The 14,427-nt window shown below is 40.5% G+C and overlaps 1 protein-coding gene across 1 annotated transcript in view; it reads left to right on the top strand.

Moving 5' to 3' along the window:
• Window positions 1-14,427, top strand: part of KCNIP4 (potassium voltage-gated channel interacting protein 4) — a 302,259-nt gene that overhangs the window by 280,552 nt on the left and 7,280 nt on the right. Inside the window, exons 5-7 of the mRNA XM_019526522.1 lie at window positions 8,684-8,791; window positions 10,433-10,537; window positions 10,865-10,927. Of these exons, the coding sequence (XP_019382067.1) occupies window positions 8,684-8,791; window positions 10,433-10,537; window positions 10,865-10,927 (276 nt within the window). The remainder of the gene's footprint in view (window positions 1-8,683; window positions 8,792-10,432; window positions 10,538-10,864; window positions 10,928-14,427) is intronic.

Genomic DNA, 14,427 nt, shown 5'->3' with positions numbered 1-14,427 from the left:
AGCAGAGAAGAGGCATTTATAGAAAGGCAGTGGGGCCACAGCTCAGAAGGTTAGGCTAAAGAGGGAATTCCCACTGCCAGTAATTGTACAGGGTAAGACTGAGGCTCAAACCAGAAAAGTAAGGCTGGGCTAATTATGACTCAGGCAGGGAATATAGAAGGTTGGAAACAGGTAAACTTTACCTGGCAATTGAGGGTGGATGAGTTGGAGGAAAAAACAGCCTGGTTAGCATGGGAGTTGGAAGTGGCAAAGGCTCAGAAAGAACAAGCAGAGGCAAAGGCCTTTGTGTTAGAGCTGTGGGTACAGTCTAGCAAAAAGGAGGGAGGATTTAAAGAAATCGGGCACTTAATAGCTGTGGAAGCGGGGAAGACTTGGGCACTTGAACAGCTCATCACTCAGGTGGCCCAGAAGAGCTGGGAGAAGGAAGAAAAGATGCAAGAGGAGATGACAGCGTGGGGGCCAAGGTCTCCAGCCCAAAGCAGGCAGAATAACAGAAGGAGGTGCTAAAGAAATTAGAAGTAGCGAGACACCTTATAGGAGTCCTCCAAAAAGAAATCCGTAGCCAGGAGGACCGGATACAGGAGTTGCAGGAGGAACTAGAGACCTGGCAACAGCAGAAGATCTCACACAAGAACTACGAGACAAGCTGGTTGAGAGCCATACAAAGGCAAAAGAAATGGACAAGAGGATCGTGCAAGAGATGGAAAAGATCAAAGTTTGCATGGAAAATTATGAAACGCTGCACAATCGAAAGCTGTCCCGGGAAAAGCAGCTAGAGGCCAGGGAGAGAGAGAACGGTGGGATTATGGACCCAGTTACAGAATGTGGAGGTGGAAAAAGACTAACTTGGGGAACAGATACAGTTCCTTAAAACCCTCCTAGAAGACAGCTCGGCTAAAGAGGCAGTGATGAACATGGAGAGGGAGCAGTTACAGCTTCAAGTGCAAACCTTAAAGCAACAAATTCAGGCATTGGAGGTAGAAAATACAATGCTACGGGTGGCAAATGATCCAATGGCTACAAAAGCCCAAGATTCGGGGGAGATAGAGGTGCCCGATGCAACAAGTATGGCCACACTTGCTGAAATAGGACAGAAACCTCAAACATTAAAGACCATGGAAACAATTCAAGAGAGGTTGGAGACGCTGGGAGCCCAACTAGCAGAATAAATGGTTGTGGTACACCTAGAGCAGTACCATGAGTTGGAAGTATTAAGAGGCGCGGCTAGAGACCACATGGCTAGGGGCCCTGAAGCCCCCAGGACAAGTGAGTTCCCCTGGATACCTAGGCCTGGAGAATCCAAGAGAGAAGGCTGAACCAGGGCATCTGGAGAGAAGCGCCATGGCAAAGGGATCCGTAGGGGCAAATCCTATGACCCTACAAGAAGAGGTCCTGTCAACCCTCCTAGAATGCTGGAATAGGAGATGGGACCCATGGTTGAGTCATCATGCAGATGAGATGAGCTGTCTAAGACTTCAGCTGGGGGAACTCTGTAAACTGTGAGCCAAGGGAGGAATCGCAGTACCCAGTCAGGGGCAGCCAGTTGAAGGAAACATGATAAATGTAGGGACAGCAGGGAAGGGTGAGCAAGCTAGCCCAAGGAGTGAGACCTGCTGGGTTGCACACAGGTGACTCAAGGCATAAGACAACATGAGTTGGAGACAAGCCTCAGGAAAAAGGGGTCAGTAGAACCCAGAAAAGAAAGTCGGGTCAAGGAGCCAGAGATAAGGAGGAGGGAATGATTACCCAAAGGGGGACAAAGGCCTGGGAAGAGACCTCAGATTTACATGGATAATATCCAGGGTCAGGTGGTGAACTTTGAGAGAACTCGTGGGAGCAAAAGTCAGGGGTGTTGTTTTACGTAAAAATTTATAAGGGATGCCACCCTGCTACAAGGAGCTAGGCTGCCACAAGTAGCCCCATCACATTGTAACCAGGCCCTCCACTTGGAAGTAGTTTACAGTTATACCCAGGATATTATCTAATATAATAAAGCACTTTGTCTGTCTGTGCGTAACACTCTTGAAGCACTCTGATTGGTTACTGAAACAACCAGAGTGCTCCAAGAGCATTATGGACAGGAGGCGGTGGCGGCATGGTGGAGCACTGCCTCCAGGGAGCAGGGCCGGGGGAGGGGGTAGGGAGAGGTCAACAGCACTGGTGGAGTGCTGCCATGATGGCAAGAATGGAGAAGACAGAGCAGGGGGGGTGAAGCCAACACTGCTGCCCCCCTCCCCTGACCCTGCTCCTTGGAGGCAGCGGTGCCACGGGGGGTGGTGGTGGAGGGAGATGGAGAGCTCAGCATAGCAAGCTTTCCTTTCCCCCCCCCCCCCCACTCCTGGGAGGCAACGGCAGTGATGTGTGTGTCTGGGGGGGAGGTTAGAGTTAGGGTTAGCAAGCTTCACCCCTCCCCCGTTCCCAACCTTCCTCCCCACTCCCTCCCGTCATTCTTGATGAGAAATTTTGCTAGTAGTTAAATAAAACTATTAAAGAACTCTGAAGAAAATTTCAGGGGGGAAAAAGAAATGGAGCAGCATGTTAGGCAGTGTCACTAGCTAGGAAGACTGTAGCAGGCAGCTATGGGACCAGAAAATGAATGATTACTGAACTGAATTGAACTGAATTGAAAGCCAAAAGTCCGCAAATCAGTCTGGAGGAAAGGTGTCTATAGGCTGGCACCAGGAAGGCTAAATTCAAGGGACCTAGAGAGTCCGTCTGTCCCAATACAACCAGGGCACTCCCATTCAAATTTCTGCTCTGCCTGATTCAAAATGTTGACATGGACCCTGGTCTCCCCACAGCTGAATACCATGCCACTAAGCTATTGGGCAAAAAAGTCCTTTTGTGAGAAGGGGGCTCACCTTTTTATGTCCCTCCAGGAGAAGCCAGGAAGCCAACTAGTGGTACCCAGAGAACAGGAAAGTAAGATTCAACAAGCCGAACCAAGGAAAGAACCATTCAGGACTAGACCAGAGAAACAGCTACCCTACTAGGCAGCTTACTAGGCATTGAAAGAGTTGATGCTTGTAAGCAGATAGGTGCACCCACTCAGGCAACTGGGGCCAACTGGAAGTAGATAGGCACTGGCAGACAGGCCCATTCAAGTAACCAGGACCAGCTAGAGGCGATTTAGCTTGCTGTCCTAACTCCTGGCACAGGCCACCTTTGTCCTTGACCAAACCAGACCAAACCAAACAAAAAAACATTTCCCTATGTAGGGTTTTTTGAGTACATATATTAACCTTACTAGTGCTGGTATAAAATGATTTAGGTCTGAGAGCTAATTGGCTTTTTACTACCGTAAGACTTTCTGTGTTTCCTTGCTACTGTGGCAAAGATTCATATTCAAATATGAGATCTGTTGCACTAAATTATAACTGTGGGTAGGAGGAGATTGACTGAACTGTGAAACCAGTCCAGTCACAACTCAAAAGCTTTATTAGGATATGCAATAGCAAAGATGTATTATGTAGCCTTGGATTCAGGGAAGAAACAGGCCTGCTAGCCAGGCTTCTTTTTTCCCCTGGGGGCTTGAGTTGGTTTGCTTAGCCCCAGAGAAGTCCAAAAGTAAAGGTCCAAATTTCCCTCTAGCCTATGCCTCATATTTATAGTTGGCTGTTTCTAATATTCTAATGAATGATCTCTGATTGGTTTCATTTAAATATATTTGTCTCACTGAAACATTTAGAACCCATTTAAATTAAATTTCTTGTGGATCCTGGAAGGTGTCAGTTAGTTGGGATTTATATCCCTGTGAAAGCAGAAGAGAGGGTTGCTTATGTCCTTCCCCTTCCCATTGTGGAATGCTGTTTGACACTGGTTTGTTACTTCTGCACCTTAGATTATCTGACAAGTTGCTTTCGTTTTCACCACTTACCTAAGCATTCTAACAAAATGCATTTGTTATAACAAAATAGCATTCAATACATTTTGTTACATTAATTACTGCTTCTAATATTTTAAGAAAAAGCTATATTTAGATTATTTGATGTATGGTTTTTCCTTATCCTTGTGCTCTATTTGACTGTCTAGTTAAATATATGGAGGGCTCTCTTTACTTTGCTGACAAGCTAGTTGCTACATCTTCAAAGGCTCATGCTACGTTCACTCAGGCATAAGCTTCTGTGGGCTGCTGCTTTAGCTACGCTTCTGCAACTTTGGCCTAGGCCTCTTAAAACAGACAAGCCTGGCAACAACACATCACATTGACTTATAGATCTTACAACAACCTGTTGACACACTGCTGATTATCTCAAGGATTCTTCCTATGAAAAAGATCAATATCACAATGTGTTGTAATCATGATGGCCCAAGGATATGAGGGGAAGTAAGATATGTGAAGTGAGATAATAGCTTTTATTAGGCCATCTTGAATAGCTAGGAAAAATGTCAGCCAAGCTTTTAGTTATTAATCATGACAACACTGATATCCAACCCAAACATATTGCTAAATTCATCCACTTCATCCTCACCTACAACAATTTTACCTTTAATGAGCAACATTTCCTCCAATGGGCATAGCTATGGGCACAGAGTCACTTCCACCCCTAAAATTTCACCTCATCCTGAGACACTTTGAAGAAAAGAAAAAAAAAGTACAAGCAAACCAATGCTGTATCTGTGATATATACATGGCATCTTCAATGACAGGTTAAATAACTACTCACTGTTCCATCAAATTCTCTATGAAATACTCTCACACCAATAGCTAATTTCTAAACACCATCAATATAATGAATGGCATATAAAAACAATATCCTCCAAATAACCATACATAAAACTCCCAATGACTACCACACTTAAGGCCACAAAATCAGTCATCCTAAACATGAAATACAGCTATGATTTGTAGTCCGTCTCACAGGTTCCATCACATTTGCTTTGAGGAGAATATATGTGATTGGTGATGTGGCAATCTGAAAACTGTATTTATCCAACAAGGACACTCTGCCAGAGAAATAGACTGAGTCTATGAATGAGCCACCTGAATAAACAATATAGAACCTACCAAAAGGCATACAAAAAACTGCCACTTACTGCAAATCCCTGATTTGACAGACTATCCCACACTGGAATATGTAAAAAAGATGATTAAACAACTGTAGCACATACTTGAAGAACACACCCTGAAATATTTTTTCCCAGTCTCCCTCTTTCAAATGGCTCCCTACCATTGTCAAACTTTGTGCTGACCAACAAACACCACATGAAACCAGAATTTGCCAGATGAGTGTAAAACCTGCCCATACATCTCTGCTTCCCCAGCCTCAATCAATGAATCTCACAAGAAAAACAACACAGGCCAGAGATCGTTCATATGCTTATATGAACGTGATATACCTGATGGTCCTCCATCAATAAGCTCTTGATGAGCAGTCCCCAGGTCTGATAATTCATGGTGAGACTCCAGAGAAGATTTGAGTATTTCCCATACCTCAGAAGCCATCTCTTGTGGAAGGCTGGCATTGATAAAGAAATCCAACATCACCTCAAATGTGCAGCCTTCAAATGCCTGAGGGTGCTTGATGATTGTGAAATAAGATCCAAAACCTAGCTCATGGTTTATCAAGCAGTCATGAACCCACCTTACTGTATGGAGCTGAGAGGTGAAGACACCTCAAGTTGCTGGAGAAGTACCATCAATGCTGCCTGCGGAAGATCCTGAAATCCAATGAGAAGACAGATGCACCAGCATTAGTGTCCTCTCACAAAAAAACACCATGAACATTGAGGCTATGATCATTGAACATCAACTTTGCTGGGCCAGCCACATCATCCGGATGTCTGACTCAATACTCCCAAAGCAAGTTTTATTTTCCAAACTCAGTCAAGGCATACACTCAACAGGAGTGTCAACTTGAAAAAGTGCAACATTGACATCAACTTGTGGGAGACTTTCCCAGGACTGCCCCAAATGGAGGAAGACTCTGCTGCAGGGATCTTAGTACTCTGAAATCTTACAACAGGAGATGGAAAAGCAGGAGCAACAGAAACAGTATGTCACAGACTGAATCAAGAATCTGGAGCTACCCACCCTGCATGGAAATTGCAACAGATCCTGCATCAGCCTTGTCAGCCATATTCAGACCTACAGATACGACAGTCATGGAACACAATCATTTTTGACTTTGAGGGATTGCCAAAAAAGAGAAGAAGATGCATGATGTAATGCACCAGGTGTCCTCTTGGAAACTGTGGGTGAAACCAAGCAACCACTATAGTCGAGAATAAATTCCCACAGCAAAATTACAAAGGACGGAAATATCCTATCACTACTTGGACTACACTTTTCATATAGCAACCACTTCATCTCTAACTTTGCAGTCCTTGTCGCCACAGGAAACCTATAAAATGCCTTCAAAAGTTGGGCTCAATAACAGATATTCATATTTTTTCCAGACATCAACAAATAGGTACTAACAGAGTCACTGGTTTTATGGCTTATTTTAACTTTCCTCTCACCCTTCCTAACTGCTAACTTCTTTGCTTCACAGATGATAATTGCCACTTCCCTTTCAAGTGGTCAAATTAGGTTTAAGGTAAAGTAATTGTTCTAACTTAGCTTGGATTGATGAAGGGTACTTGATGCCTGAAAGATTCTGACAGGTCTCCCAACTATACAACTTGGTCCAATAAAATCTATTACCTCAACTCATAAAACTTAGTTCTCTGAGATACCACCAAGGTACTTCAGGATCAACTAGAAAAGAAAAGGGGCTAGGAAACATAAAGCCACTGTTTTAATAAAAAACTTAGACATAAAATTATACAAGAAAATTACAGAAGAAATATGAGGCAAGTAAATTTGTGTTTGACGGATGTAGTTGATTTTTTTCTCTATTAAGTGTAAATGAAATTTATCTTGTCTAAATGAGTATCATTTATAAAGCACAAATCTGGTTTTCTCATTGATGTTACAGAGCTGAATTAATTTTAAGAATCTCTGGCCTTCTGGGAGTGAATGTAGCCTAACTAATTCCATTCTTTAAAGCTAATTGTATTTGAATTTGTCAGTTAGCTACAACCAAATATAAAAGGACCAGCTTCAGATATACTTCTGTAGAATCCTTCTACAATATTTTCCATTTAAAATAAGCAGACAAGGTTCTTTGGGTAAATCTGGTATCTTTTATAAATTTGAGTTGGTCTAATAAAAGATACCGGATTTACCCAAAGAACCTCATCTGCCTATGTCCTTAAACCAACATGGCTACAACCTACAGCTTTAAAATAATGTATGTATCTCATGTAATAGAAGAAAAGAAAAAAAGTAAAAAGAAGCTAACTTTCTCAAATGAAGTTTTCTAGGAATGGCACCTTTTTGTTTACTCCCAAATTACAGAGCAGCCAGTAATGAGGAGGAAAATCACTAATGTTATATAAGCACTAACAATATTGCCTTTCCTATTATTCTCATGTAGGTGAAATTAATTCATGTGTAGAGGTCTGGAATAATTTCGAGTCTCATTTAGGCCCTAAATGGAGAATTTAAGAGGTACAAGAGCCTACTTCTCAATCTCTGCATAATGATGTCCTTTCCCCCTCATATTGATTTCAATAGTTGCTGCTGGTATGCAGCACCTCATAAGATTAAGTCATAATCTACAGTGCATAAACCCATTAGCAGAAGGAGACTGATTTGTTTTATTGTACTTTCTTCAGTCTACTCATGAATTAGATGCATGCACAAAAAACCTATTTTTAAAAATTAACAACCAATCTGTATTTCAAAAATTGTTTTAAAAAATCTAAAAAGAAACAGTCTGTCCTTCTAGTCTGACATTGTTAGGGTAACACTATGTAGATTTTTGGGGAGCACTAGATTTGCAACTGAATGAAGGCTATTACCTGTGGCCTAGCAGGAACTGCTGACCACAAGGCAGAATGATATCTAAATCAGCCATTTGCTCATGCTAAGTAACCATCTTAGTTGTGTTAACCATTTTTCTGAGAAAAAGCAGCAAGTGAGTCTGTGTGCTGTGAATGAGGTGACGTTTTAGGAATGTAGAAGATGGTACAACCTGAGACAGAAAAACAGACTGGAATGTGAAAAACAACACATAACTGGTAACAGAATCCAAGATGAATATATGCAAAAGGGTGAATGGTGATTGGTGAAGAAGCCTCCAGAAGCTTCCAGGTTTTGGTCAAAGTCTGCCCATTGACCGAAGAAAAGGAGTCAAGGTCTTAGACATGTGCTCATAGCAACAAGACATGTAAATAAATGAAATGCATAGGCAATTCCATGCAAATGAAGCAAACAGTAAACAGAGGCAGAGCTTGAGATGGGAGGAGAAATGGGTGGAGCAGGAGGAGGGACGAAGGTGGAATGAATGTTAATGAACTTAAACCAAAATGTATAAATGTGGGAAAAACTATTGTTCAGTGCAGGTTCCATAGTTCATGGGCTATGTGTCTGTGAGGGACCCTTGTCCAAGGCTGTCTCCACTCTAAATAAAGCTGTTACAAGCAATGTGTGCAAGTAGCGTTTGCTCCCTGCTTGCTCTGGCTAATGAGTAAAGGGATCCATGAGCAACTGGATCATCATCTCCCTAGTCGTTGGGCGCCGCATGGAGTCAGGGTCTAACAGACATGTTATTGAAGAATCTACCATGCTAATTCCTGGGTATTTGTAAGAAATGGCTCAACCTTAAACAAACCTAGACTTTCTGTTTCTTTTTAGGATTTTATTAGGGGTCTCTCTATTTTACTCAGAGGCACAGTACAAGAAAAGCTCAACTGGGCTTTTAATTTATATGACATAAATAAGGATGGCTATATAACCAAGGAGGTAAGAATTTCTTTTTAGATTCATTAATTGAAACCACTGCCTGCATGTATGTGTTACTTATAGGAACCTGCCTTTGTGAAACTCTTGGTAAAAATGATGGGATTCATAGCAAATATTTTCTTATCAGATCAAGATTTTAAAAACAATTGCATTTAATGGAAACTTCCTTTAAAAGGATAGAGGAGAACAACCCAAAGTTTACATGCAAGCTATAAAAGACACAGCCAAAATTCTTAAAGCAGAAACGTGGTTGCATACATTTGTGTCCACGTATTTGCATTCAGTTACTAGACCTAGATAGGCTTTTTAGAGTACATAAAATATTTGTTCACAGAAATGCAAGTGAACATCTGCATATTTGTAAAGTCTGTCCCTGAGAATTTGTAGTTGGCACATAATGTATTAAAATGTTATTAGTTCTTAAGGCATTTATTCTGCAAGGATTTCCACATGTGCTTAACTTCACACATGGAACTACTCAAACATGAAGTGGAGTCTATACATTTATGTTTGAAAGACATTATAAATGTTAGTGAAGCAAAGATCTCTCAGCAACACACTTTAAGATGATTACAGTGTGGGTTTGTACAAATTAACTTTCTTATCATATTGGCACTGAATTACACATTTATAATTACACATAGCCTTTTTCATTCACAAGTCACAAAGTACTTCACAAAAGGTGGATTGGTATATGCATGTGTGTGTGTAATTTTCATGGATACTTGTTTGTGTGTGTGTTCCAGTTATATTCCCATGGTGAAAAAGAAGAAATTCAGGCACAGGTTATGGTGATAAGACTTACCCTGGGTGTGTCTACATGGAGATGTAGCTCATTGTTACAGTGACATAGCACTGGCGGGCACAAACCGCTCATTGCTTGTTGCTACTGCTCATTGCAGCAGGATCGGAAATGACCTGTGTACCACTGGAACTATGCAAGTAACAGTGGTACTAAATGACTGTTCAGTAACAGCTGTGTAGTCAGGGACACGTATAGACGCACACACTGTCACCTACCTTTTTCCCATTTATATTTTGTACATCTCAGGAGCCTTCTTTCCACATCTAATATGTTAGATCTTAAAGTATTTAAATTCAGATATATCAAAACATATTTAGTTAGAATTTTATCTTTTCGTTTCTATTATATGACCAGAAAAAGCCACAGTTACTAATTTAGAACGTCAATGCTGCCAGCATGCATTTACATTCTTGAATTTGTTCATGTGTTGACAGAGTCCCAGTGGACACATCTGCATGTGCACCGTTACCGCACAGTACAGGCGCACATCTACATGTGCATGCCCATACTGCACAGTAACTATGGTGACTTATGCTGATTTGGGAGTAAATTTACTGTGCAGTAAGGCACATGTAGACACCTTACTGTGAAGTAACCCTGTTCGTGTGGACTGACTTGGAAGTAACTTTACTCCCAAGTCGGGACACGCAGAACATTACTACACTGTAACTCCTACATGTGTAGACACCAATCTAAAAACTGCTTACTGAGCAGTAAATGCACGTGTAGACATGCCCAGTCTGTCTCAAATTGCACTAAAAACCTTTGCTACCCTGGTTCTAAAACACCATCATCATTTTATCCTGCCTTACATTAAAATGTGTTTTTCTCCTCAGGAAATGCTTGATATTATGAAAGCTATATATGATATGATGGGAAAATGTACTTATCCTGTTGTCAAAGAGGATGCACCTAGACAACATGTGGAAACATTTTTCCAGGTAGGATGAAAATAACATATAACTGCAAAAACAAAAATCTTATGAAAGTTTTACATTCTGATTAGCTAACACTTAGCACATCCTTTTATATTTGTTGTCTCCTTTTCTCTGTGTCTGTCCCAATTGACTTGTCTATCTGATCCATTCTGTTATGTCTCAAACTTGCTACAGCAGACCCTATCATTTATGACATGTTTATATACTCCCTTATACAATGGCGCCTGCCTTAACTAAGTATACCTGAAATAAATCATAAAAAAATAAGAGACTGATTTTCAGCAGGCTTTAAATAAGATTTAAGCATCTGTTCTTATTCTTCCTGGACAGAAAATGGACAAGAATAAGGATGGAGTAGTTACCATAGATGAATTCATTGAAAGCTGCCAAAAAGTAAGTAATGCATGATAAATGTGTAATGTATAGCCACTTCTATCACCTGGCTAACAGTCACACAATCCTACCAACAGGGTAGGGATATATCCCAAAGCACCTGCACAAATAATATGCACATACACACTTGCAAAAACCATTCTTCTCTATGCAAACATATACTTGTATTTATAGAACTGATGGGTAAAGACTGGCTTTCTTGCAACTATTCTCTTTGCATCAATCTTCCTGTGAAAAACTACCTTTTTTGGTTTGCAATACAAAAATAGTTTGCTATAGTGAACACTTATTTCAGCTTTGTGCCAATTGCATGTGAAGGGGAAAAAACTACTCAGGCCACAGTTTAGAAAGTATTAATTATAGAATAATTTAAAAATAAGAAACAAATTATTTAAAACATGATTTTGAGTTAGCCAAACACTTCTTTTTTTTGCAAAATAGAAATGGAAAAAATAATAAAACTGTCAGCTACTTTTTTGCCATTTATACATAGTCCATGGTGATAGATAATATAATAAAAGAGTATCACTGGCACATTCATACTGAATGACATTAGATCAAGTGTTGAGAGAGACACTATGCAAAATCCTATCAATAACAAACTAGAGCATGCAGGTTAATTTAGTTGTGAAAAGAAGTATGGTTTTAACAAAGCAAAACCAGTGCTTCTGACTGTATCAGTACCTAGCTGCAGTTAACAGTTGACTAGGGAAAGCATATCTATCAGAAAACAACATGCTGCAGACACTTTGTATTTGACAAGCTGTCTGGGAAAAGAAAAAGATACTACATAACTTATATATTATTTTGCCCTACATAATCATGGGAATGCCCTATTGGACCAAAAGCAAGACGCTGATTTAAGAGTGAAGATTCTTTAGATCTTTAGGAAATAGTGATGCCCTGGTCAAGCATAATAACTTGGGACCTATAAGGGACTTACGTATAGGGAACTGCGAGCAGTTGAAGCTACAGTAGGAAAGGACCAAAGTACAAAAATACAGTAAGTAAGTTTTACATGCTCCATAAAACAGAAATGTATCAGTTTCCTGAGGGGGTTTTTTGCCATTAATGGTTGACATCACATCCTAGATAACATTATGAAAAGCTTTTTTGCAAGAATCTTGAAACTCATTGGCATCATACCTTGAGAACTGAGAAAAATGAACTTACCAAAGCATACTGAACATTATCTAAATAACTTGAAGAAATGAAAGGTTGTTTGGTGACTTGGTCTTGCAGGGAATGCCACCCTCCCCACCCCTTCCCCCAAAAAGAACAAACATCCCCATGAAAGAATTATGAAGTCACCTCACTGTGAACATCATGATGATACCAGGTTTTCCCTGTGAAGAAGGAACTTAGGCAGAGTTACAAACTCTCTTCTCCTAGTTTAGTATCCTCTGATACACTGTGGGTGCACATTCATGTGCAATAAATGCAACGCAATAAACCCCGAAGCTTATTGCTCTCAGCTGTGCACCTGAGAGTAAAAAACTTCAGGGTTTATTGCCATTTAAACATGTACTCAGGAGTACAGCACATTGAGACATGTCGGAGCAGCCTGGGCGATCAGCCTGCCAGCCCGGGGGCTGTTCTCCCCAGATCAACGTGCTGCAGAGAGGCTGGCTGGGGCACGAGGATGCTTAAGCACAGGGCTAGCCAGTAAGCAGGCCCTGCATTGAAGCACCTTCATGGTCCAGGTAGCTGGGGCAGTGTCTACAAGTGTGCTGGTGCAGTTTTTCACTTGCATTTACAAATACTATCCTGATATGGAGTAAATTAGTTTACTTGTGTGTGTTTAGTAATGCCAAACTTCAAAAGAGTGAATTAGGCTGTGACAGAAAGTGCTGAAAAATGTAAGATTCCTTTTGGGAAAAATGATTGCTTTTATTAATGAAAATATTGCAGCTGTGATCAAGTCTGAGCATGAAGGCTCAAAGTACCCTTTTCAGTTTTTTATGACACTTACATAAGCCATGTTGTCAACTTAGCTGGAAGTATACATAGAAACATAATCTGTAAATGTTAACACTTACTAGTGAATAAGCCCGGCCTTTACAGCCTCTTGTTGCCACAAAACTTAGTTTTGTCTGAACCTCCAGGCAAGGAGAGGAGCATATAAATCTAATACCTACATACATACAAGGGAAAATGCTTACAATGTAAATTGTGCTGGTGGTAATCTCTAGGCAGAATAACTGGTCTTGAGATGTCCATTTCCATGCCAACAATACTGGGAACTAATGTGCAATTTTTTGAAAAAGAAAATGAATAGAAAGTTGTAGTTCAGCAGTTGAGCATTTGGTCACCTTGTGAGAAGGTGAGAGGAAATGCTTATGTGAAGATGAAAGACCGGTTCCACCAACAGAAGCATTTCATTCCAGGAATAATCTTGGCTCTTCCTATTCATGATAAAACAGAAATCAGAGTGTGTAAATCCCCAAATAATTTGATTAACCAGAGTAAACATAAAAATAAAATAAAATAAAATAAAATAAAATAAATCTTACAGCAGCATGTATGGTCTGCCAAGAAAGCACATCATGGAAGCAGTTAGAATAATTGGAACATATTTTTTGGTGATTCCCACTTTGCCAACCATCCACCAAACGCTAGATCCTATTCAAGCCGAACATTTTGATCTCACACTGTTTGAGGTGCTTCCTATTTCTGAAACCAAAACATTGGCAAAAAAAATTTATTGGCTTCATTAATTCACTTTTGAATAAGTTGAATTTTTGTGTTATTTAAATGACTGCCTTCCAGTATCACTGATTGCTACCTAGAGAAATCTATCAGTGCTCATTAACATTGATGAGGGAACATTTTCTTCTGCAAAGACATCTTCTGTGATGACAGGTATGTAGCAAGACTGTCATCCTTAGTCTGTACTTCAGAATCAAGTAAACTTGAATGGCAAGCACATTAGCTGCTAAAATTGTCAAGTAGTCAAAGATTTTAGAGACACACAGTGATCATGGTGTTAATAGAGAAATTGTTATTTGTTAGACCCCGACTCCACGCGACACCCAACGACTAGGGAGACAACAGATTAATGCCATCACGCATCACCTGCACAAATTGCTCTTCAACAGCTTTATTCAAAATGGAGACAGCTTCGGGCAAACCTCCAACAAACCAGGGAGCTGCCACAAACATTAGTTCTTCCCATATTTATATAACTTGATTCATGCTCATTAACATTTACTCCACCTTTGGTCCTCCTTTGTTCCACCCAAATTCCCTCCTACCTTAAGCTCCGCCTGTTTACTGTTTACTTTGTTAGCATGGAATTGCCTATGCATTTCACTTATTTACATATCGTTTTGCTATGAACGTATGCTTAAGACCCTGACCCCAGCTTCTTTTGGTCACTTGAGGCTTCTTCCTGATTTCTTCACTATCTCCAAGGTCTTGCTTCTGCTTTATCTCTAACGATAGCCGGTGGTCTGCATCCTGTTCTTGTTACACAATAAGCTATATATCTTATAACATTG

Source organism: Gavialis gangeticus, unplaced genomic scaffold (assembly GCF_001723915.1).
Source record: "Gavialis gangeticus isolate Ggan-Ray unplaced genomic scaffold, GavGan_comp1, whole genome shotgun sequence".
Taxonomy (NCBI): Eukaryota; Metazoa; Chordata; order Crocodylia; family Gavialidae; genus Gavialis; species Gavialis gangeticus.
The sequence above is the reverse complement of the archived record's forward strand: the minus strand, read 5'-3'. Positions and strand labels throughout refer to the sequence as shown.